This window comes from Oxyura jamaicensis, chromosome 21 (genome assembly GCF_011077185.1).
Source record: "Oxyura jamaicensis isolate SHBP4307 breed ruddy duck chromosome 21, BPBGC_Ojam_1.0, whole genome shotgun sequence".
Classification (NCBI taxonomy): Eukaryota; Metazoa; Chordata; class Aves; order Anseriformes; family Anatidae; genus Oxyura; species Oxyura jamaicensis.
This window is the reverse complement of record NC_048913.1, coordinates 2,821,017-2,845,667: the sequence shown is the minus strand read 5'-3', so window position 1 is coordinate 2,845,667 and position 24,651 is coordinate 2,821,017. Positions and strand designations below refer to the sequence as shown.

At 47.7% G+C, this 24,651-nt stretch overlaps 2 protein-coding genes across 3 annotated transcripts; both read right to left on the bottom strand.

Moving 5' to 3' along the window:
* Positions 1-6,609: 6,609 nt before the first annotated feature.
* Positions 6,610-10,065, bottom strand: AURKAIP1 (aurora kinase A interacting protein 1). 2 transcript variants are annotated; one of them, XM_035344501.1, is made up of 4 exons: positions 10,000-10,065; positions 9,377-9,467; positions 8,443-8,891; positions 6,610-7,519 (listed from the first exon to the last, which is right to left on the bottom strand). In XM_035344501.1, exons 2-4 carry the CDS (start codon positions 9,426-9,428, stop codon positions 7,412-7,414), a joined length of 609 nt encoding a protein of 202 aa, XP_035200392.1. In that variant the 5' UTR covers positions 9,429-9,467; positions 10,000-10,065; the 3' UTR covers positions 6,610-7,411. The 2 variants fall into 2 exon arrangements, with proteins under 2 accessions (XP_035200392.1, XP_035200393.1); XM_035344502.1 differs by lacking the exon at positions 10,000-10,065 and adding an exon at positions 9,817-9,885.
* A 922-nt stretch (positions 10,066-10,987) lies between these two features.
* Positions 10,988-21,310, bottom strand: LOC118177098 (C-factor-like). Its single transcript, XM_035344499.1, has 6 exons — positions 21,028-21,310; positions 13,839-13,890; positions 13,335-13,522; positions 12,926-13,081; positions 11,958-12,068; positions 10,988-11,743 (listed from the first exon to the last, which is right to left on the bottom strand). Exons 1-6 carry the CDS (start codon positions 21,166-21,168, stop codon positions 11,630-11,632), a joined length of 762 nt encoding a protein of 253 aa, XP_035200390.1. The 5' UTR covers positions 21,169-21,310; the 3' UTR covers positions 10,988-11,629.
* Positions 21,311-24,651: the final 3,341 nt, after the last annotated feature.

Sequence of the window (24,651 nt, the reverse complement as noted above, 5' to 3'; positions counted from 1 at the left end):
AGCCATCACTCACATCCGAGTGCCCCCAAAACTTTTGGATTCCCCACCAAAAATCAATTTCTTAATATCGAGTGCCTGAGACGGAGGGTAGCCAATCTATGACATGGGACTGACTCACTCCCACGGGAGCTGCAGTTCTGTAGAGTCTTCACTTTTTCAAACCTGCCCTGAAACCACAAAGCCCCCCCCCCCAGGGGACAGACGCTCAGCGCTGGTCCAATTTGGCCGAAGGCAGGCAGCACTGGGAGTCAGGAGGAAATGGCAGAGGGATCAGGTCACCGCTGCGAGCCTTCACTCAGCTCGTGTGTTTGTCTGCAGAGAAGTGAGGGAAGGCAGCAGCTGAGAAAAGCACTGTGCCACCTAGCTGATACTCATCACTGTGCGTTACCGAGCTAGATAAAGCTCCTGAAGTTTCTAAATTTCAGGAAAAAGAGGCACCAGGCAGAGCTGGGTCCCATTTTTCAGTTCAGTAGCACTCCTGTGGAAAGAGGAGGCCTCCACTTTGCAGTGCTCTCAGGCTCCGGTGGTAACACACACCACCAAGAAGCCCTGTGCTTCTGCTCTCCTTTACCAAGGAGGTACAAGCAGCAGACCCAGGGCTGAAACTAAAAGCTCTCTGAAGCAAGGAGGAAGATTCACATACGCTTCCAGGCTCTGACTCAGTCACTGTTACTGCCTACCTCCCTGTTTCTGCTCGGCCTCCTGACCAGGAACCTGCCAGGCTTCTGTGCCAGAACAAAATGAAAAGCAGCGATCGCTCACAAGCAGCGCTGACAGTGCTAAAGAAAAGGACTGAGCACAGATTGTGTTCCAGAGCAGTTCTCCAGCCACCTCCTGCACACACAACAGCAATGCAGCTTTCTACAACACGAGAAAAGCTTCGGACACGCACACAGCACTGCTCGGTTCCATGAAGAACCAGAAAGTTCTGAAAGTGCTCAGGGAAGAGCCATTTAGCTGAGAGGTGCCACTCTGCGTCCCCTTTCTGACCACCAGCGTTGTGCCTCCAACCACATCTTTCAGTCCCTCCACATGGGAACAGCGTTTTGGGACCGCGAGCTTCTGAAAGAGAACTCCGATCCCCACACTAATTGCAGCCCATCTGCTGTGCCCGCCTAGAATAATGAAGCAGTGCAATTCCAGGCACAGCAGCCTATTCTGAGATCAGAAATGAGTGGGAAAGAGTGGAAAAATTAATAGGTTGGCTCCAAAAAGGGAGCTGGAAGGTCGCTTCCCAGAGAGTTGTATTATTTACCTCAGCTTTGCAGGCAGTTTCGTTTAAAATAAAAATACTTCGGCTGAAAGGAGGTTCCTCTCCATAAGGCAATATATCCCTGCTGCCAAATTTAGGCACACAAACGTGGAGCTTGGCCAGCTCTTACGGGTACTCTATGTGAATTGGGTACTTGCTCTCAATAGATACAAGAGGAGCCTTCACAGCTCCTGCCCCCTTTCTTATTAAGTCTTAAATAGTGCAATAATCCCAGTTAAACTAGTGGTATAACGTGGAACCTTTCAATATTATCTAATCTCTGAGGATTTATTACTCTAATAAACACCATCACTGTCCCTTCCTTCCGTGAGACCAGCCAACAGCTCTGGGGTGCTTTATAACCTCCTCGTTAAATGTGAGCACCAACAGAGAGTAGCAAGCCACCGACAAAGAAATTAACAACAGCATTCTGAAGTCAGTGCATCCTCTGGAAAGCATGATTTATGAAAAATGGTTGAAAAGCACGCAACTCGGCCTGGTTTTTCTTGCAAAAACTGCCTGCTCTCCAAATAGCCCTCGAGGAGTCATGGAAGAATACCCCTGCATGGTGGTTCTGTCGAAATTAACTTCACCAGACAGACCCAGGGGCAATGGTTTGGGTGAGGAAAACATAAATCCTACAATTTAGAGAAATTTGGCTCTTTAACAGTCACAGATAACGAGGTGCTCCTGACAGAACCACAGCAGAGAAGGCTGCTCCTTTGATACCTCTTGGCTCCATAAAACAACGTTTGACTTGAATAAGGGAGTAAAGAGGTGAGCGGCTCAGTTCAGCTGTCCCTACTCTGAAAGCTACAAACATTTTTTATTTGCTCTCCTTTCTACTCCCCAGCCCCACTTCATAATTAGAAATCACCCAGAAAAGGTGTTGCACCCGAGGCGGAGATAATGAGATTGTTTTTTTCTGCTGACTTCCTTTTCACTGTCCCAGGGTTTTACATAAATTACTCGCGAGGGAAAGGCTTTCCTGTCTTTCCGAGGGCTACAAAACTCTTCCTTTCCCCAAGGAATGGATGATGGTATCAGAAAGTAGGCCACATTTAGCTCAGTCCTACCTTCCGATGGGCCTACAGCACAATCTCTTACAGATGGCGGGATGCTGATAACACACGTCATTCTCCCACATCACACAGACAGCAGGATCAGGCACCGAGAGTTTCTCCGGAGGTTTAAGGTCTCACTCAGACCTTAAAAAAAAAAACAGAAAAGATCGTGTGCAGCAGCATCTTCTGGGCAGTAACTGAAACAATATGAACGGTCAGGGAAGCCAAACCAAGGCCTACTAAGCCTGGGTGAGCAAGCAGAGATTCTGACTTCAGGATGTACCCGGTGATTCTGCTGCTGAACAGCCTCCAGCTGGCTGCCCCATCAAGGGCTGACCGGCTGCCTCAAGCAGCAAAACCCCTTTGTCAGGAGAGGAAACGGCTCTTACTCAAAAGCACCCAGGGAGCAGAGCTGGTGAGTAACGTAGCGCTGTTGACACATAGTCACATTGCTGACTCCAACTGTTGTAGCCTCTTTTACTATTTTTTATTTTGGCACATTCTTCTCTAGCTGCTTGTTCTTCATATTTAACCAATTCTTCTCTGGCCGGTGATAAGCATCCTGATATCAGCTGTTAATTCCCTCCAAATAAACCTGAAAAAAATATATAATAGTTTGGAATTTGTACCTGATGCACTGATTCCTTGCTCAGGACTCAACATCCCTGTCTTACCACCAATCACTCTGCGAGCAGCTACGGGACTTGAAAGGGGTGGCAGCAGCTAAGAGGCTCCCAGAGCATCAAATCCTCTCCAGACCTAGACACACCAACGGCAACGACACTCCTTCAGCTCAAGAGCACTGATCTGCTCCAAGACTTGCTTATTGAACAAGTGAGAAAACAGACATTAATTATTTCTGACCAATATTTAATTGTATGTTTTTATTTTATACAAGATTTTAGCCACATTTCCTAAGGAAACAAGGCACTTGCAGTTCCGTGATCCCACTGTCTGTTCAACCTCCTCCTTCCTCCTGTTATTTTGAACATCCAGCCTTGGCCACGTCTGAGAGTAGGGAACGAGTCTTGTCATTTTACAGCTCTTATAAGTTTTGTGGGAATAAGAAGCACAGCACAGGGAAGATGCATTGGTGACCATGCAGTGAGCAAGACTACAAGACTCAGTTTTCAGGGAATTGACACAAGTGCCGTATCAGATGATGTTCTTCAATTCTCTGACTCACATGACTCCTCGTTTCAGTTTTCCTTTACAGGGAAAGACAAGCAAGAAGGGACGCCCCCACAGGAAAGCCAGCATGCTGTTTGCTTAAAGCTAGCTCAGATGTCTACAAGAGCTGCAGTTATTGAATTATTTCATTTTTTTTAATTGGTGGGAATGGTAAAACCTAATCTTCAGAACCATTTCAGTTCTGCAAAACTCAAGGCTGCAGGTTAAGCACAGAGCGCTGTTATTTTTGGAGGGTAACTGACCAGACTCGGCCCAAGTGAACCTAAACCAGGATGTTTTCACAGTCTGAGCAGAAATGCCAACAGCAGATCAGCATGAATGGTGAAAAGAAAAGACGTAGTTTCACTTATCCACAGGTGCTGTTTGCAAAATCAGTAAGATTACTTCAGCCAGATTTTCAGCTAGAATAAACACACGTTTTATTATCTTTGGAAGACAGGGACTGGGGCTCACACCCACTAAAATAGAGTTGGCTTCGTGTTTTGAAAAGGACCGGGTCAGTTACTGAAGCCAAGGTACATACAACAATTTATCCCAGGTAATGTTTTGACAGCGTCCCATCGAACGCTGGTGTTAGCTCACCAGAGCGAAGACACTGCTCCTGCTCAGCAATAACTGGGCAACCTCAGGCAGTTAGGTAACAGCAGGAGCAAAGTCCTATTCACTCCCTGAAAGGGCTTTTGTCTGTCAGATATCCATAAACATTGGGCTAGCAGGTTCCAGCCTGACTAATCAAGCCTGACTGTTTCTCAGCTGTTAAAATTAGTGTAATTCCAGTGCACTCAGAAGGCTGAGGATGGTTAGATAAAAATCTCTCTGCTCCCTATTCCTAAGTTATATTGAATTCATTTGCATGGATGAAAGAGCAGTTATTTTATGTCCAGAAACATCTGAAAAATGTCAGGAATTAATACTGATGCAACTGAGCAATGCATTTTCCAGAGAAGGCTCCTTAAAACGTATCTAAATCCTACCCTAGTGAGAAACCTCACTATCCAGGTCAAGCAAGCAACTAAAATCTAAAGTTTTCCCGTATCCATTATTTACTCACACTACCAGGAGATGGCATTTCTGCCACATATTTGTTGGAAGCCTGCTATCATCATCACGTTGCTGGGTTTTGGTTTTGCCCTTTCCAAAAGGGAGGATGTTGTCTGCTTAAATCTGCAGTGTGGTGCTTCGGCTGGGATAAATAAAATTGAGAACTTTCATCCCTTCCGAAATGAGCTGACTTCCTATTTTAGAGCCAACTCATTTCAGCACAGACCCGACTGCTACAATACAACTACCAAACTGGATGTTGTGCTCAGCTGAGCTTGCTGCCTGTACTTAAGTGCACACAATCCAAGAATTAGGGAGTGTAAGCACAAGTGTAATTGGTTTCACATTCCAGTTTCAAGGGATCTTCCCAGACCAGTAACTGTCAGGCAGTTTCAAACATAAAATCACCATACCCACTGCATATCCCCACTCTCTGTAGCACAGAGCACAAATTCCTCCAGCAACCTCCTGCTGACTTTCAAACACTTCCTCTCAGAGCAGATTAATAAGGAGATGAAAGAGCCTTAAAACATTTTGACAATGATAAGTCAAGTCTTTCCTGTTTAAAGCCCTTTTTTCTACCACGGCTACATAGGCACATACATGTACACATTGGTAAGCGTGCAAGTATGCACATATTTTATGAGCAACTCATAACAAAGCTTTGTGAACAGCATACTACGCACTACTGCTCCCCCTGCAGAAAAATACGGACAGGTTCCTCCTATCTGACTCTCCCTGTTCAGTGAAGTGAGAGTTGGAAATCGCATCCTGTGGTCAAGAAGGCTCAAGCAAGTTGATACAACCCTGGTGTATATTATCTGGTTAGTTCCACATACAGCAGAGTCTTTGCAGTATCTGCCACATAAAATGCAACTCCTGAGACGTGTTTTGACATACTTCAGCAAAAAGGAATACAGCATTTATATGATTAAGGCTGGTAGTAACTTCCATGGGTGGAAGTTATGGACACTTTTCTAAATTACACGGTAGTTCCAGACTTCTCTGCATGGCTGTGTAATTATGTCTAATAGATACATAAAAGTAGTGGCTACACTTGGCAGACTACCATTTGGAGGACTGGACTATTACTTAGAGAGAATGCCATTTAATAAACTACCTTACCTAGAGGAGACTTGCAATTCACCACAGAAGCACCCTAATATAATGTAATCATCACCGTAGTTAACTAGCACCAGAAGATCATGCCCCAGCCTTTCCTGATGCACCTTCGAGCAGGGAATGTGCATTTTAGAAACACCTAGATGAACTCTGCATGTCTTACAAACCTGTAAGCCAGAACCAGCACTCCATCTTCTTTGCTTGGTGAGTTTTGAAGGTACAGGGCTTCCTCCTCTTCCTTGAAATCCTGACAGTAAGCTGAGAGTCCTACTGCTCTTGGTTAAAAGCAACTGCAGCCTATTTAAAGCATGAGGAGGAAGGAACATCTTTTTAAGCCTTTGATCAAAATCTCCTGCTGTTAACATATAGCTTGGGAAAAAAAAGCTATAAAAATGTGCTCGCCATGTGTTTCTACAGGACTCCAGTAGTTTTCAGAAAGCCAGTAGTTTTCCAGCAAGATTAATCAATTTTTAAACATGCATGCCCCCTCTCCTCAAAATACCTACATAAAGATCCAGCTGGCTTCTGCCGATGCTAGTTTCAGAGGCTTTGTTTTACTGCCATCTAGCGACAAGAACAGCAGAAAGCCTCAGAAATGTTCACTGTATGCTAGGCGTCATCTCTCCTTCCGCAGGGAGATTAAACTTTACCTCACCGCAATACATCCCAGCGAATAGTTTTTCCTCCCTTTCAGCTTAGTGAAGCGTCCTGCTCCGAGCAGATAAAAGGGAATACATTTTCAAGTTAGCTCCTCTGTAGGCTGCAGGATGAAGAGCCCGTGGAATTCGTTTTCCCTTCCTTTCTCCCAGAGGCCAGTCCACCCCACTTAACCAGTGACAGGGAAGAACTCAATCGCACAGGACCCAAGTTAACTGCCTCAAAAAAAATATCAAAAGCAGAATCCAACACGGAAGCAAGATATCAAGCCCCTTGACAGGGTTTAAAATAAACATCTATATTTTTCCCAGCTTTCCTGACTCTTTTCAGACATGTAAGAACAGCTGATCACAACAGGGTTATCTCAGGTACAAAGCTGTTCTTGTAATTACTGAGTAACGTGCATTGAACTTTTACTGATAGCAATACCTGGATGTTCTGTATGACAAGGGTCAGTCATAGAAAAATAACTTTTTTGTGTTATTAGGGCCTACAGAACAGAAAAAACAAATATGCCTTTTAAGGATGCTCATGCAATGTCCGTAAAACACACGCACACAAAGGTATCGGGTAACTCTTTTGCAGAAATAATTTATGGAATTCTGATCCAACGCCCATTTCACTTATAAGCATCAGCCCTCCTTCAGTAAGCCTACGAAACAATGCCACTTGAAAAGAATTTTCAAACTGCTGGTGTCCTTTGCAGCTACACTAACAATTAGAAGAGGTCTTTCACTTATTGCCTCTCCCACAACCAATTGTTTTTAACAGTGCATTACTCGGTCTAATCCTAAAGAGCAACTTCAGAAATTCAGCTGCAGGCTAAGACGTCTTTGCTCAGTACAGCTGGCAGCAGCAGCACTGGACTGTACACAGCGCTGCCAAGGCACCACACAAGGGTTCACGCCACTCTCCTGGGGAGGAAAAGCACGCTGCTGTCAGGTCTGCCATTGGAAAACTGCTCATCAAGACTCAGAGCGACCTCCTACTAATCCTAACGCACTCAGAAAAAGGTTGAAAGAAGTCTGCTTACTTATATATTTTTTTAATTACAATTACATGTGAAAACTCATTACAAGTGTTTTTATCGCTTTGAACTTTTCAGAAATATCTTGGGTGTCTGCCATCCTGCTGGAGGATTTTTCAAACCAGCTCTTTTCCAGATGCGCTCCAAGTCTTTCTCAAATTTTACCTAAAACAGAGGAAAAAGAGAGAGAATGGTAACAGTTCAGGTGCAGCACTCAAGTAATCAGTCATTGCCCAAGTGTCCCAAGGAGAACCTATGCGCAAAAGTTAAACAAATGCTTTTATCCAGGCAGCTTCTTCCAAACATCAACACACAGTAAGCCTTCCTGCAGAAAATGCATCTAAAATGCACAAGGATCTTGGTAGCATTCTCTTAAAAATTCTGTGGTAGGAACACTGAGAAGATGGACAGTGAAACCGTATGAAAAGTAAGAGGATTTCTCGTCATAAAGTGTTTGACACTGTTTCCCACAAATGTAAAGAATCTATTTAGCCCCCTTTAACGAGGCATCTAAACAATTAGAAAATTAACAAAGAATCAATTAAACTATATCGTAGCAGACCTAACAGACTATTGAAAGGCAGTACTGAAAAATATCTACAAATTGAATGAAGGCCCCCTTCACCCTTTCTATTAGGGAAAGTAAAAGGGTTCTATATAAAAAAAAAGACAACAGGATGGTCTCTTCCTACAGTGTCTTCATAGAAGTGCTTGAGGATGCCAGCAAGACAGGCAGAAAATTGAGATTAAACCAGAATTCCTGACATAACACAACCACATAAATTAATCTTCCACGCAAACGCAAAAATTCTCCAGTAGCTACAGATATTTCAGTTACTCACACATCTGTTTACAAGCACAGAAATATTCTAAATTACAGTTTTTGAGGATGTACAGGTGAAACACAAAACAGCGAATCAGAAAATGCTCCTGGACCAGTAAATACGGAATTAACTTAAGCTAAATTTCTCAGGAGCTGCTGCCACTTTTCTATAATTCAATTCCATCTAAAAACATCATCCAGAACAGAGAGCAGTTTGAGAAGGGTGTGCATTTAGGTTAAGACGTTCTCTTTAGCCCAAGCCTACCTGACGTTTCTTCTTGCGACCTTCCTTTATCCTCCTCCGTACAAACTTCCTTCGCTTTAGCAGCTTTTTGAACTTGTGTCGATTCATTTTCCTTCTGCGGATCTTCAGCACGTTCTTACACTGAACCTTGCTGCTCGGTGCTCCTTCCCCTTCCTCCACATCAGCTCCCTCCTCAGATGGGGGACAGTCATATTTCTGCAGAGGTTCATAGCCCGCTTCTTCCTGAGCATTGACAACTTCTGCTTTAGGAAGGGAGTATCTAACTGTCAGCCAGCTTTCTAAGGGGGTGATGGAAAGTTTTCTGGGGACCAGCATCTCTTCCAGTTCAGGGTCCAGTGCATGCCACCGCTGAGGTTGGGCTCCATTCTTATTAGAGGGCTGCGTGCTATAGTTCACAGATGTAGAATGATAGCAAAGAAAGGAAGACACTGACCTTGGCAAAAGGTGGCCTTTGAGAAGAAAAGAATTTCACTTAGGAGGCAGAATTTTCTAGAAACATCTTTTAAAAAGCTCTGCCCAGCTCTACAACTACCAGACAATTACAGCCAAAATCACGTAATAAAGGAAGCTACTTAGAAACAATGAAATTCCCGTCATAAAATCAAGAAAGCATTTTTTAATTTGACTTAACGATGTTACATCAACTAAAATTACATTGTACGATATTTTACTGTGTAGCGTAAGTGCAACTCAGAACAGCTGAAAACTGTTCTCAGTATTAAGCTTTTCTGCTGCTAAGAAACCTCCTTAGCTTAACAGAAGTCAAATTAGAGCTACACAACGCTGACAGAACAGGCACAGAAGTAGTAACACCACAACCGCTTGACTCAACCAACAGCCTCACCGCTCCTGCCCCGCTTGCAGGAAAAGAGCTTTCCGGGAGCCCAATTACCCCCAAAAACAAACAGAAAGCCGGGCTGCACTGCCCATTTACCTGCAACTCGGGAAGCCTTCAGTAACCTGGAAGTCAGCTGGGATATTAACATTTTTTTTCACTTCATTCGCCCTGTCAGCCGCAGTAATGACTGTCAAAATAAGAACGTTTATTCAATGAAGCGAGCGTGTTATCTTCACACTTTGAAAAAATTATTAAAAAGTTAAAAAAAAAAAAGTTAAAAAAAAATAAATTTTCAAAGTTAAAGTTTTGAAATTTAGCCCCAAACCCCCAACAGACAAGCTAAGGCCCTCTGAGTACCCCCTGCTTTACAAACACCTTGCTGAATACTGCTGGAGGGGCCCGGCCCACAAGCACTGATGTTGCCGAGTTCCCGTGTTTTTAACCCAGCCCCTACTATTTCAAAATTAGGCAACTTCAGCCCTGCTTACACCTTTCTGCCCAGCTCAGTACCAAGGCGTTGCTCCCACCGCACAAAACAGGAGCGCAAAGCAGGCGCCCGCTGCCCTGCGGCTGAGAGGAACGGATCCGCACCGAGGCGGGACCGCAGCCCCCCGGGCAGCCTGCCCCCCCGCAGCCCCCGGTGCCGGGGCTCGGCTCACAGCGGGCTCCACCGTGCCGGGCCCCGGGCCCCGGGCCTGCCCCGGGCCGCCATCACTCACCATCCCCGCCCGCTGCCGCCTCGGAAGTTCCGGGGCCGGCCGCGGCAGCGCCCCCTGATGGCGCCCGCCGGGGATACGCGAGGGGATCCCCCGCTTCCAGCCGCATGCCCCAGGGAAATGGCGGCAGTGAGGGCTTGGAGGGAAAGTGACCGGGTTCTGGATGTCCAGGGAGCTCGGCCCGCGGAATAAAAAGCATTTGTAATGGTTCTGAATGAAGGCAGTTGCAAACAAGTGTTCTCCTTCCCCTCAGTTTTCCCCTTCCCCGCAGCCGTCTCCTCCCTGTCTCCTGCCCACAGGAGGCACACCAGCTCCCCTTCTGAGGTTTGGTTCAAACTAAGCAGCAGCTTTCAAACTGAGCTGTTTGTGCTGACTGTGCAGTCTCAGTCTGAGGGAAATCAGTGGTTCTCAGGTGAGAGGAGAGCATCGTGCTTTGTCCACCTGCCTGGTGACAGCAGCAGCTCACTAGCAATAGGTCAGAGCATGGGGTAACTAGCTGCTGTTACAGGGAGGCTTCACGTCCCTGTCACCACAGGGATGGGGAGATGAGGGCAGACACCTCTCCCCTACACACCCTGAGATGCATCTGAGGGTGGCTGCTGTCCAGGAATGGCCACGCCTGCCTCTCCCACTTACCTCGCTCTTGTTTGTCTGCTCTGGGCACAAGAACCTGCCATCTTGGCACAGCATGAAAGCACGTAATCAGCTGGCATGAAGGAGCGATGCTGAAACCAATCCCAGACTTCAAAGAACTTGTTGCTTTTATCCCTACCTCAGCCAGAACACAGAGATCTTTTCACCAGCTGCTTTCAGTATTTCTGACCAGAAATAGGGGCTGCCTCAGTCTCAGGTGTGCTCCCCCACATTAAACCCATCTAGCCTGAAGGAGACAGCAATGGTTAGACTTTCTGCCTGAAAGTACAGATCTCTGGTCAGGGAAGAGAGACCTACATGCAGAGGAATTAACTAAAGTAGCTCAGTAAACAGGTAATCTGTTTAAACAAGACTTTATTGAAGACACTTCAGAAGTTTATATACAAAACCACATTCCCACCCCGATATCAGGATGTTAGTCACGCACTGGGAACAAAGCAAGTGCCTGGTGTAATCAGCCTGGAGACGCTTGGAAGCTGCTGAGGAGCTTACAGAGGTACCAAATCCACGTTCAGGACTAGGCAATTTCAGCCTTGGCTCATGTAGGAGTGGACGAAACTGGAGGACCTTTTCCAGAGACATGCCTCCAGCAAATTGAACGTACTGGAATCCAACAGCCTGTGCTGTCAGGTCAGGCCTGAGGGCAGATCACTGACTTCTGCAGAGAGGGAGGCTTGGTATGGTACTGGAAGCAAAGAGGAACCAACCCCTGGATTTAACTTACAGTTTTTAATCTATTTTAAGTGGTTCCAGGAGAGACCCATCACTAAAAACACAGTAGTATTTGCAGGAAGCATTAAAACAGAGCAGTAGCAATACCAAAGAAGAGTCAAGCCTTTCCAAATACACCTAGAGAGAGGATGGATATTAGACTGTATGTTTCAACTAGCACGTAAGAAAATCCTGGAGACGGAGGAGACATTACTGGCACAAGTTGAATAGTGACTGACATGCTGTTTCTGTTGTATACTGTGCACATCTACCATGGTAGAGTTTCCCCTTGCCAGTCCAGGAAGGAGCCGTTATCTTTTTCACCAAGACCATCCAGAACAGAGAGAATACTTGGGATAGTCTCTTGCACCTGCAGGGGAGCCTGGAAAGAAAATCAGTGTTGAATTATTAATGGCAATATCTGACAGAATACAATCAAATGCATCTAAGGAGTTACTAGAATCAAATCAGGTGTATTTCATGCTGCATAATATGCCTCTGCAATGCATGGAAGTGTATACTGTACTGAAGGTTGTTGGTCAGGGTTTGGGACAACAAGGGAATCATACTTCCATGTTTTCAGAGATGTCACTAACCATGTTTCCGCCCATGTCTGTCTGAACCCAGCCTGGATGCAAAGAAATACAGAGAATTCCATCCGATTTCAAGTCTGCAGCAAGACACCTGGTGATCATGTTCAGTGCAGTCTAGAAGAGTGGAAACCATCTATTAGTATGCTAGTGGTTTTCTTTTTTTTTTTTTTTTGTTTTGTTTTGTTTTGTTTTGTTTTTATACAAATCTTCAGTAAGAACTGAGTGGCAGTAGCAGTCACGGTAACTTATCTGGACTTAGTGGGGCCCTCAGTCTCAGAAATATCTATAAGACAAGCATTGTGAAAGCTCTGTCATTGCAAGCTTACTGCCCAAAGAAGAAACTAAGTTATGATGGAAGATAAAGTAACATTTGAAAGTCTTAAGGAGCTGTGGAAAAATAATCTTCACATAAGGACTCTGTTTTTCTGCAACAATCACAACACAAACATTCAGCTTTTTTACTTCTGATCAGGGAAAACAAGCATGTTAACAGCTTATGAGTAGGTGGTGTAGGAGAAACTGTATGTTGGATCTTGACAATGCATACAAACTCAGTCTCTGGATGTGACAAAACTAAAAACTCCACCCCTCACTAAATGTACAGGTCAGCACACCTTTTGTTTTTTTTTCCACGTCTGCTATCTTGCTTTGGCTGGAGAAGTGCACAGAAAATAGGACACACATTTGATAGCATAGTTCTTCCCTGAATACCAAGTCTCTCTGAAATGAATCTATATCAGTGTAGCGATAGAGCATGTGTGTAAGCTTGTTCTTAAGAAGCTGGCATGCTTGCTCCAGATGTACCGTTTTCACAAGCCCCACTTCCACCCACATTAAGAACAAGAACAGCTCCTGTGTCAGCCTACCCAGGAAGTGCTGCACACCTCACATCATCATCTTAAGCACAGGATGGCCCTTAACTCACAGACCTGCTCTCACCCAGTGAGCACAGCCCAGGGAATCATACAAACCTTTGCTATCCTGTAGGGGTAGACCTTGAGAAACATCTCATTTGCCTGGACGAGTTGCATGGAGGCAGCAAGAGAGGACATATTAATAATAGCAGCTCTGTGGCAGCCCATTCCTGTGCCCAGCTGGGCTGCCTTCCTCAGAAGGGGTAGAAAAGCCTGTAAAAACAAGAGTTTGTTTTAATTTGATCATCTTGCCTGTTCAAGGCAAGCTGGACTCTCGAGTTCTGCTCTGTGAAGAATTGCAGTACAACTCTATGCCACCAGCACAGTGGTTTTAAATAGAGAAAGATCCTGGATAGACGGCCATTGGTGCTCTCTAGGGGTGCAGTTCAAATGGGTAACAGGTCCAGCTCACTAGTGGCAGAGCCTCTGCAGAACCATAGATGAAGCATTTCTCTCAACTTCTTACCTTAGTGACCATCAGCTGGGCAACTGTATTGGTTTCATAAATGGTGAGCATCGTCTCTGCTGTGACTTCTTCCAAGGAAGCAAGCACATTAATGCCAGCATTGTTAATGAGGCAGTTGAGACCTTTGTCTCCCACAATTTCTTCCACTTCTTTGACTACTTTCTTGATGCTGTTTTCACAGACCACATCTGCACAGAGGAGCCAAGAACAGCCACAGTCAACAGTGGGTAGTGGTTCAAGTGCTGTCTAGCACACTGTACAGCACGTGCTAAACTGACATCAGTCTGAATGGGGACATTCAGGCAGCATGCAGAGATGGAGACTATACACAGAAGATTTACACAGGTTGTGTTTCCCCAGTGTTATCTTAAGAGGAAGGTGAAGTTACAGATCTTTTCAGCTGCTGGAGGTCATGCACAGCTACAGATCATGCAGGAGAGCGGTGGTTTAAGATGCTCTCTCCTGACTTGGTTGAACATATTTCTATTTAAGCCCTTTACTCACCCAGTTGGAGGAGCCTGATGTTGCTGTATTGCTTGCTAAGCTGCTGGAGCTCCTAGGAAGAAGAATATATTTGTGTTAGCTTCTCTGTGGATATGTCCATGGCTATTACATAAAACAGTTTGAGTTCTGCACCTCCAGAACTGTAACTGCCATTTACTTTCATGACTGGACTGAAGGCAGTGGCACTACTTTGCTTTCCATCCTGCTGAGCAGCTTTCCTGAGAGCAAGATGAACTGCTTCAAGAAACTGGACTCTTCACCTGCTCAGTCAAGATGCCAGCACACTACGCTACGTTAAGTTTTCAGCATGTCTCAAATGCACCTCATCAAGAGGGTACGTTTGCAGTCTAACCAAAGGTCTTCAATCAAGTGGTTACCACTGCCAGTTCCACAGTAAATCCAGTGCTCAGGCTGTGTGCCAAGCCAGCAATTCCCCACTTCTGCTAAGAAGAGTGTAACTCTCCTGAAGTTCAGCTGGTGCTAGGCATCGCTTCAGGGCAGCAGGAATTATTTTAAAAAGCCATTTGGCACCACTGTTGGCAGGAAGAGTTTTCTAGCAATTTTCCCATTGAAATTCTGTTTCCCAGCACCCTCATTAGCTTCAGCTCTCGTAACTGAAGGTAAAGCACAAAAGAAATTGGTTATGCAAACAGCAACTGCCCAGGAGAACTATGCTCTTCTGCTAGACATTAATAATTCAGACATCTGCCTACTGCCTCTCAGTAGCAGAGCAAGCAACAGGGGAATGACTAGTGTTCCTGGAGAAGATTGGTACTATACTGGTGTTGCTTCTGGACAAGGCATGTGCAAACTGGGTTTTATAGGCCAGGCTGGAATACTTAGGTTTCTGTGCCATATAGCCAAGTGGGAAGCGTGGCCAGATGTAACAGATGGATTCCATACTCCCAGCCGTGTTTAGGAGACTGAGCAGCCACGGCCAAACATTCCAGCTCGAGCAAATCCACTTCTTTAGGAGCCCTTCTGGAACAGGGATCAGGAGGGCCAGTTTCAAAGAGCACTTCTTTGCCACCCGGAGATGCTTAGGGACTCCACATCCTCTGGTCATGTCACAATGCATCACATCTTTTATCTCGGCTTCATGCTCTGCAAGATTCCCCCCAGGCTTGTTTAGAAAACTTGTTCTCCCTCCGCAGCCAGTCTACAGCTGCAGTTAGGGAAGGGGGAAGAAGAGGAACAAGCCAGAAGCACAGAACCAGAAGACATCCCTATCCTCGCATCTTCAGGGGGCACATTGCCACAGCTGAGAGGCTCAGGACACACTGTCTGGTTTATTGATAGGCATATGACAGTTATGCAAGAATTACGTGGCTTTGGACTATCTACTGGACTTTAGTTTGACAGTATCAATTAGTGATGAACTCCAGAAGTGTCCTGGCTTCCAGGACTCGTTCATTTATTTGCAGCTGGTTTGCTTCACTGTCAAACGGAAACAAGCTACTAACTGCGAGGCAGAGGATAAACTTCCCTTGCTAAAAGGCCCCAGAAGATGTTTTGTATGGTGATAGCAACTGAGAGGCTTCTGAAGTGAGTAAACTGTCTTCACTTAAGAGCTCCAAACACTGCAGCATTATGAATTCTCCAGAGCATAAACATTGTAATTGTTGCATGCAAATCAGGCTTAAAATGCAATAGTTTTTCCATTTAGTTAATTACTTGGTTAACTGCCGACTCCCACTTCAGCGGTTTAAGTTTCACAGAAGCAGCTTCCAGGCACAAAGCTAACTCAGACGCTCTGGTCTTCAAGAAGTACAGAGTGCTACTTCACCTGATGTGGACACGAGCTGAAAAATCCAGTTAGGAAACCTAAAGCTCACAGGAAAGCCCATTCTTTTCCCTGCTGTGCCTAGAAGGAAGGGGCAGGGAGGAGGACAAACTCACGCCAGCCCCAATCAGTTACAGCCAGTTCAAGCCACCAGCCACGCGTGCTGCTTCTCCTCTTTCCCCACCCCAAGGAGTTTTGATTTAAGAGATCAAAACACTCCCGTGTCCAGAGCACTCTGAAAATACTTCTGCAGTGCATGCAGGTACCCGTTATTGACTTCCCACCGAGGGGATAAGCTTTCATGAAGCTCACTGTGGTCATCTATCAAATACCTTGTTCTCCCCCCATTAAAAACAAACAAGCAAAGAAAAACCCATCAAAGGTGTCTGCAAGAGTTGCAGACACGCAGGTTCAGCCCCGGGGAAGGCAGGGTCTCAGAGCACAGCCTCACAGAGCCACACAACCCATAAGGGCAATGCCCTTCGGTGCTGCTGTCTCATGTGCACCTTGTATTTGATATGTTGGGTTATGCAATTGTGTTGAAAGCCAGCGGGTGCAGCCGTCACATCCCAGGTGAAGCCTCTTTGAGTTACCGTGCTGTGAAAGCTGATTTCAAACCAACAAACTGACAAACAAAGCACTCCACACCACCCCCAGTCCCGCGTTCAGTGTAGTAGCCCTAGGAGCGTTCGGTACCTGAATAGTTACCCATGAGAATCAACTCTTAGGGATTCCAAGAAAAATTCAGACTGTGATTAACATCTGTTGTTTCCTGCTCGCTGATTTTAATTACGATTAACAAAGAGTCAGCCCACTCCAATTTAAACAAGGTCCTCTGGCACTCCAGGCTCCAGATAGGGATTCATCAGTGCACAGACTGCTAGATTTCAATCAGGATGTTTTGTTGTCTTTGTCATTTAGCAGGATTTGCTTTGCCTCCTTTATGAAAGCATTTTTTACTTCAGTTACAACTCTTGGAAAGAGCCCGGCCACGCTAGACCAGTTGGGAGCAATGAAGCCAGCCCACGGCAGCCTGCAGGCAGCTTGGTCGGGCAGAGGGTACTCAGGTATCGTGTCACACTGTGCTGCTTGCACTCCGGACAGAGCCAAAGAGGATCATATTTGCCCCCATCCCTGTGAGCCAGGCTATCCCGTAGCACATTGTGCAGCCAGCTCCCTGCCTGATTATGGAAGAATTCACACCAAGCTGCTGCAGACTGCCCTGAATCCACTGTAAGGCTGTAGGAAGCGCAAACCGCTGCCATAAGCCAAAATTAGAACGGCTTCAAGAACAGCCCCCTTTGCCTGATATAGCAGATCCGTCTTGCTCCAGAGATTGCTCAGCTGCTCTTCCCAATAGCAGACCACATGGCTAAAACATGCAGCAGAGAAAAAAAAACTGACCGAGACGGAGTGCAGAAGCTCTTCAGCGAGCTCTGTGTCTGACGAGGGAACAGCCGCAGCACTGGCAGTAACACCACCTCCTGCTTCAGAGGAAGGGAAGCAGCACATTAAGCCCTGGCCGTTCTCCAGGGCCCGGCAGAGGTCTCTGGAGCAGCGAGGAACTGAGCGCGTCCTTGTTCACCTGGGAGCACTTGGGCTGCGGGAATGCAGGAGGAACAAGAGGTGCTCCTGTCCCGAGGTCCCAGGCTCAGACACACCCCGCTGAGGGCAGGAGGCACTGTAAGGAGTCACACAAGGGATGTGGATCCCTTCAGCTACCTCGCTTCCCCCCAAAAAAGCCATTTATTCCTTCCATACCTCACCAAGGCAGAGGGGGACAACAGGAGCCACACCATCATTAGCTGTCTTGGGCTTTGGGTCAGAGCTTTCTGACTTATGGGGAAGTAGGATGGAAGAAAGAGCAAGAAAAAAAAACATGGGAGAATTACAGATAGGTCCTGTATGGGCTGCTTAATAATAACTGTGCTGAGTTTTTGTCGAACTGAAGCGCAAAGACAGGACATCAGGATTATTTTGCAAGAGATTTCTAGCTGCTTCCACTCTCAGTGCTGGAACAGCCCAAGTAAAAGCAGATCAGAATCAAAGTTGGGCTGAAGGAGGCTAGTACGGGACTTTTCAGGGAGGGGCGGTGGTTATCTAGATGCGCCTGCAGGCCTGCTGCACGTTATCGTGTGATCTAAAGCCCATTTGTTAGGCAAATGTTCTGCGGAGGCCACCTAGGAGTTATTCAGCACAAGAGCTCGAGTTATTACAGCTCCTGCCAGCAGACTCACATGCAAAAGTCTGCAGCTGTTGAGTATTATCCCAGGGTTAGCAAGTTACGGGAGGCACGCTCCTCGCTGTAGTACGCGGAGGAAAGCAAAGTCAGACTCTTCTCCGGCATCTCTTCCTAAAGTCAGGTCCCTGGGGGCTCCCGTCTGCGTGGAGCAGTCCTCGAGAGGCAGTCGGCTGGATAACAGCACACGCGCTGCTCCGAGGCTCTCTGGGCAGCTCCCAGCTACTGGGGGTTTGCTGCTGACTTGTGTCCCCAAGACGTGCACTGAATTTGCCAGCAATTAAGTGTCGTTAATCACTTTTCCTCTAAAAGCTGGACAATTATCTTTAAAAGGCTTATTTAAGCTTCTTCTATCCTTTCCCTCCATTCCCCGCCCCCACCATGTTCTGCAGGAGGAAAATCCTATTCTATCAAACCAGAGGAGAGCAGAAGTGAAGAGAACTGCCCAGAGTTGCTGTTCCCCAAGTTCATCCCCCGATCCGGGACAGACAGCGGTGCGCATATTAATCAGGATTTTTCATATGGCCACTTAGCCCATGGTGAAGTGGGAAGAAACAAAATCTGAGAGCCTGAATCACCGTCAAAAGGAAGAGCAGGCACTGACATCTCAGGTGTGCAGAGAAAGAACAAGTCACCCAGCTGTACGGCCCCGTCTGCACGGGCAGCAAACAGGTCAGGAAGGGGCAAAGCTCATCGCACGTGCACCGAGACAGGACTGCAGCGCCCGTGTCTGGAGTGCAGGAGCCTGGCTTGTCAGGATTTGAGCAGAGAGCCAGTGAAGGCAAAAAGCTTTGTCTGGAAAAAATATATATAATTTTAAAAAGTCACTGAACCTTTACCTTTTCTTATTATACCACACTCAAGCAACATTGCCAAATTGGATCCAGGCTTTGAGATGGTCAGAGGTGCCTGGTGCTAAGACTCCTGCTGTAGAGGCTGCAGCACATCTGTGCTCACCCCGGGTTAGAGGGACTAGTGGCACGGTGGGGGCACACCTCCGAAGGTCAGCAACTTTTGTGCCAGCTTTCTGCGCTGCAGATGAGACAGATAACGCCAGTGAGCCTACAATACCTTCAGTAAAGATTTCCCTTCCTTGTGGAGCTTCCAAACCCATCTGTTAGAAATATGCTTTCAGCTGGCTGCAGAGGTTTCTATTGATGTGCTGCCAAAGCACAGCACATGGCCTAGAGGTCCTTACAAAGAACAAAAACCCACCGCGAGCCCCCAAGGACAACCCTTGCTCCAAAAAAAACAAAACAACCAAAAAAGCTTACGATGCACCCGTGTGGCCTGCAGGATCACCACTCGGGGTTACTGGAATGTGGCCCCGGGGCAGCTTCCTGCCTCCGTGAGACGGGGCGGCCGGCACTTTCCAGGTTTCTCCCGCTGCAAGCAAGAAGTCACCCAGACCCTCTCCAGGCACTCTGAGCTGTCTGAAGACTGTTTTGTCCTCCTGTGTAGGTTTAGCAGCCTTTCTGCTCAAGGTTTTTAAGTACTGGCAATGCAAAAAAAATAAAAAATAACAAATAAAAGAGCATCATAGGAACTTGCATTAAGATATTATCTGTGTAATGCTTCCTAGGAAGCTCTTCCTCTTGAAGGATCCGTTTAGGTTTTCCACCTAACCGATGCAAGATCATTCTGAGGGGAAATCAATGCTGGACACGAGGGGCAGGTAGGGAATGAGATCCTCCCCCAGCACCAGCTAAAGCAGCTTTAGAACAAACACCCGAGGGAGATTTCTATCTCCCAGCAGCTCATACATCTCTGCTAGCTTCCTGTACCGCAACTGCACCTCGCCGTTGTGCAATCACCAATAGGAAATACAGCTGGGACAAACGCCAGCTCTTGTAAAAGGAGATAAAAGCAAACAGTGTGAGCGAGTACTAGTTCGGGAGCTCGCGTAGTGGAAAGGCAGCCCGCGCTCCGCATTTCAGTCTCCGGACCGTTTCAGGGCAGTTTGATTCAGGAATGCCCTAACTGTGCCTTTGTGCTGTATGGGCTGTTCTAGCATCAAGGAACAAGACTAAGACCTTCTCCTTCAGTTTTGTATGTACCTGCAGAGCGACACGATGCTGCTGGGGGGGCGAATGGTCAGCCTGCGGGCCCCATCTGCCCAGCCCTGCATTAGCAGCCTTGAATGAGAGCCTCTGCACCAGCTGCTGAAGTTTTGGGTAGCTAAGCAGTAGAAGTTGCAATGTGATGCTTTTTGGTGGCATCACGGTTTGCACTAAGAATAAAAACCCACTGCGAGGCTGGGGAACTTGCCTCTCCTAGGGCAGGCTTGTACCCTGCAGAAGCAGAGCTTTTGGTATCAGTTCTGCAAAGTTCTTGCAGCAACGCACAGGGGGCTGAGCGGGGCAGAGCTGACAGCTTGGATCCTTGCAGCCCCGGAGCACTGGGAAGTGCTCCCAGGAAGAGAAGAGGCTGATACCTGTGTGCATGCAGCGCTGCCCCAGCACCGTTCTGCCTTCCCGGGGAGAGTCAAGATCAGGCTGGAGATGCAACAGAGGGAGCAGGCAGAAAACCCTCGTTATCAGCTTGTTCCCGAAGGCTTGGGGAGTGCTTTTTATTTGTTTGACATTCGCATGTAACAGTCTAGGGACAGGAACGGGGAGGAGGAGGAGTCCCGACACATTGCTGCTGTGCAGTAGCAAGAGGGACGCTGGCTGAAAGGACTGCGAGTGAATTCGGCAGCAGCACGTAACACAATTTAATCCATCTCGAGCAGGAGGCGCCGGTCCCTACCTGGCCAGGAAGGGCACTGCCAAGAAGAGTGCTTTAAACCATCACTTGCATGGGCTTTCTTGGTTGTTGTGAGTCCAGCAGAAAAAGGGGAAGGACAGCCAGGGCACAGACACAGCAGGTAGAAGAGGCAGGGAGCAATTTCCTGGGCTCCCGGGGCTGCAGGTCCGTGCAGGACTGGAGAGCCCAGGACCCGCTTCCACCTCCAGATGCGAACCCAGCGCGGGGCGAGATGCTGCAGCTGCGGGATCCCCCCGGGGAGGGCGTGGGGGGGGTCCCAGCTCCCTTCTGCTCCCCTCGGGAGCTCTCGCAAGGCTCCGCAACCCCAACCCCAGCTCCTTTCCCCCGGAGACTTTCACAGTCCCGGCTCCGGGCCGGGGTCCGCACTGCCCGGGGGTCCCCGTCCTCCCCCTATCGCTTACCTGCGCCTTCTCGGGGTAGCGGCACGTCGCGAAAACCAGCTCGGGGCAGGGGCTGGAGGCTGCGAGCCCCCGCACCAGCCCCAGCCCGATGCCACGGCTGCAGCCGGTGATGAGCACGGAGCGGCAGCGGGGCTGGGCCATGCTGGCACGGCTCGGCAGGGCTCGGCACGGCTTTTAAAGCGGCTCGGCACGGCTCTCTCTGGTTCCACCGCGGCCCCACGCGGTTCTTAACCTGCGCGGCGCGGAGCCGGCACCGCCGCCCCCATCCCGCCCCCGCCGCCCCGCCCGGCCCGGCCCGGAGCCTCCTCCCTCCCCGCAGCCCCCGCGGGAGGCGGCTTGGCCGGGTGCTGCTGCCCCGGGCTCTCGTTATTTCCTTCGTCGGAGGCTCAGTGCGCTTTTAAAGCGTTGGGTTAATTCTGAGGTGCGGCAGGGACATCTCGCCCTTCTCTTGGGTAAACTACAGCACAGAGCTAGGGTGATTCGTTCGGATTTCATGGAAAAGCCCCCCGAAGGCACTGAGCCAGCCCAGTTTCCTTAATGAGGGGAAACAACTGCAGTAGCTCATAATAATGTACGGTATCTTTATATCTGAAAACAGCTATTGCTTCTGGGTAGCTCAAAAGAAAGCAAAAAACACATCACACTACAAGGCTGAGACAAAGACTACAAGATACTTGCAGCAATTCCTCCTATCTCAGCCCATTAGACCCACACACAAAGCACTGACTACAAGCCAAGCAGCCCAGCCACACAGCTTCTTGCTCGGTGGTTCTGTTATCTTTGTGCAGAAAGTCACGGCTATGATGCTTACTTCTGGTGTCCCAGCTCCTGCTGCACAGAGCAGTCCCCAGGCTGCTCCCTTCCTCCAGGACAGTGAGTTCTGAGGTCCTGAGCATTCAGGAGGAAGTTGAGTCCAAGGTTTAGCGGACACAAAGTGTTTCTCCATTGCAAAAGTTTTAAATGCAAAGCATGTTGTGGTCAATTATGCTACGCTGCCTTTTTATGGCATCATAAACACACACAGTGCTTTGCAAACAAACCGCGAGGGCAATATTCGCCGTAAATTGCTCCTTTCCCTGATAGGTCTGAAAATAGATCGCAAAAGCAGCAAGCAGAACTGGCTCCTCTTCACTGCTGGGGAACAGAGGTGAAATGACTTGCCTCGAGGCCGCTGAGCCATAGGTCAGGGGACAACACCCAGAAATTGCACTTCCACGATGGATGACTCACGCCAAAGGGGCACGGCCACCTTGGTTTTCAGAGTTTCTGCTCATTTGCAGTCACAGACACGCAGCCAAGTCTTGGTGTGAAAGTCAGCACAGCCCCACTCACCCCAGCGCAGAGACGCTGACACACAGCAGCTGGGAACCAGGTCCATCCTGACCTTACAGGGTGCAAGCTTGGGGCACTCAGCTGGGATTTGGAGAATCACAGCTCGGCTCCTGGCTACACAGCAGCTTCATGTCAGCTCAAGCAAGCCTGCAGGAATGTTCACGCTGCCTGGCCTTGAAAGCTGCAGCTGCGGTATCGAAGTTCTGGGGATATCCCTCAGGAATATCCCTCTTACCCTTTCCACATCCTGTCCTCTCCTGGCTTTGGGGCATGACTTGCATAAGGGAAAGCAGAGACAGAAATGAACTCAGTGCCATGAGTAGATCACCTGTGAGTGCTCTACACCAGGACCCTTGGGGAGGGTCTCCAAGCCCTCCTTCCTCTCAAGATTGGGCAGCTTTGAACAGCGTTGTCTGGGGGGCTGATTGCAGCTAGGACTTGAGTTTTGTGTAGGGAGCTTTGGAACAAATCCATGTTCAGCCCTGCACAAACTGCAAGTGCTCATCCACATGCACACAAATCAAAGCTCTGGCTAACATCAAGGGGCTCCAGGGCATCAAAATATGTCTGATTGTTGCCCTGACACATGAAAATTAATGCATGGATCCATCACCCTTCGTTTAAACTGAGTCTTCCAAATCATATTTCACTGTTCTCTAAAGCTCGTGGGAAAAGTTCATCTTTGTGCAAAGACCTGGTGCAGCAACAAGCCAGCTGTAAGGTCACCCCGTATCCCGACACCCATTTTTCTCCTTTCTCCCAAATTCTTTTTGTGCATTACTAACAGCATTTTGTTGGTTTTGGAGAATTTTCAAAGAGTCGGTCAGGCTCAAGACAACTTAATTGACATCTTTGTGCTTTTATCATTTATTCGACCTTGCTGTCAGCATGTAGGAGTGCCAGCGCTGCCGGGCACAGCTGGGATTTTGTGCACGTGGGGCGAGTCCCTGGTGGCAGCGCCGGCTGGGCCCGTGGCTGCACACACAGGCAGCTGCTGCACGAGCACTGGAAAGCCCAGGACATCCTGGGACATCCTCTGGGAAGAGGAAAGTCGGGATTGATGTAATCATAACACAGCTCCACTCACCTGAGCCACTGGAGACACCAATTAAGCACTTCACACTAGGGTTGGTGCTGCACGTGCAATTAAGTCATTGCTGGTAACTGCGGATTACATCAATAATCATCAGTTTTAACTGTTTCACTGTAATTTGCCTTCAATTTCTCACACATTTGTTATCCACGTTCCTCCTGCCCGTGGAAGCACCACTCCACTGAGCTGTTCTGAGCATTCTTCTGCCAGCATCCTTTGTGCTGCCCAGCAGAACAAAAAGGGTCAAATCCCGCTGAAGTCAACGTGAGTCTGTCACTGCCAGAGCGCGGCCAGGACTTCACGCACAGGGTTTCATTGTGAGGGTGCTCGTTTCTCCTCTGGAATTCAGAGTAGCTTGAAGGGAATGAAACAGTCTAACCCGAGGAAGATTTTTTAATTCCCTCTGAAAGAAACAAACGTACTGAAAGTTCCTGCTATTGTCATGACACAGAACTGACCTGTACTGAATTCTACCTAATGTTTCTCAGACGCAAAACTCCAACCTTTTCCTAAAAACAAAAAGCTATTCTTCTTCTTTCATAGCTAGGGATATTGGGGCAGAGACAGATAGTGCCCTGCCAGTCCCAAGACATAGCTGGGTACCTTTGAGAAACGCTGCCCAGAGCTCCTTGCTGGGCTGGGGACTGCAAACCACCACCAGCTCCAGCACAGGACCTCACCAATTGGAGTTGAATTGCATCCGACATGAATCTGGCCACCCTCAGCTGAGCTTCTCACCTCAGCTCTTATCATCTCCGTTCCAGGTGTTACTGCCAAGGCTTTTAACTGCGTTCTGCTTACTGTAAGCTCGTTCCTCCAGGCCTACTCTGACTCAAAGTCAAGTCCAGATTTCAGCATACGGTCGCTCACAATCTAACGGGGCAACTTTTTACATCATTTAGTTCAACCTGATTTGAGTTACACCGACAACAGAAATGCTTTGCTCAGTAATTTCTCACCCACATTTAAGGGCAATAAAAACAAGGGTTGCCTGGCAACAGCTCAATTGAGAAAATATCTTTTCTTTTTTTTTTTGGTGAAGCAATACTCTGAAATAATTGCTACTTTGGCTCGGGTTAGTCATTGTGCAGGCCACGCTGCAAGGCCGTTTCTGTAGGTCTGGCACTTTTTTCCACCCAACTATCAGAGTATCAGGTTATTTGTAGTGTTTGCAGAACTCCAAATCATTATTAGTGATA

Coding starts and splice junctions, on each gene's coding strand:
- AURKAIP1 (XM_035344501.1), bottom strand. CDS start 9,428: ATGTTAATATCCCAGCTGACTTCCAGGTTACTGAAGGCTTCCCGAGTT. Junction 8,892..9,376: donor GAAGGCTTCCCGAGTTGCAG/GTAAATGGGCAG, acceptor TTCTTCTCAAAG/GCCACCTTTTGCCAAGGTCA. Junction 7,520..8,442: donor GTCGCAAGAAGAAACGTCAG/GTAGGCTTGGGC, acceptor CCTCTGTTTTAG/GTAAAATTTGAGAAAGACTT.
- LOC118177098 (XM_035344499.1), bottom strand. CDS start 21,168: ATGGCCCAGCCCCGCTGCCGCTCCGTGCTCATCACCGGCTGCAGCCGT. Junction 13,523..13,838: donor CATCAGGCTCCTCCAACTGG/GTGAGTAAAGGG, acceptor TCCTCTGTGCAG/ATGTGGTCTGTGAAAACAGC. Junction 11,744..11,957: donor CAGACATGGGCGGAAACATG/GTTAGTGACATC, acceptor TTTTCTTTCCAG/GCTCCCCTGCAGGTGCAAGA.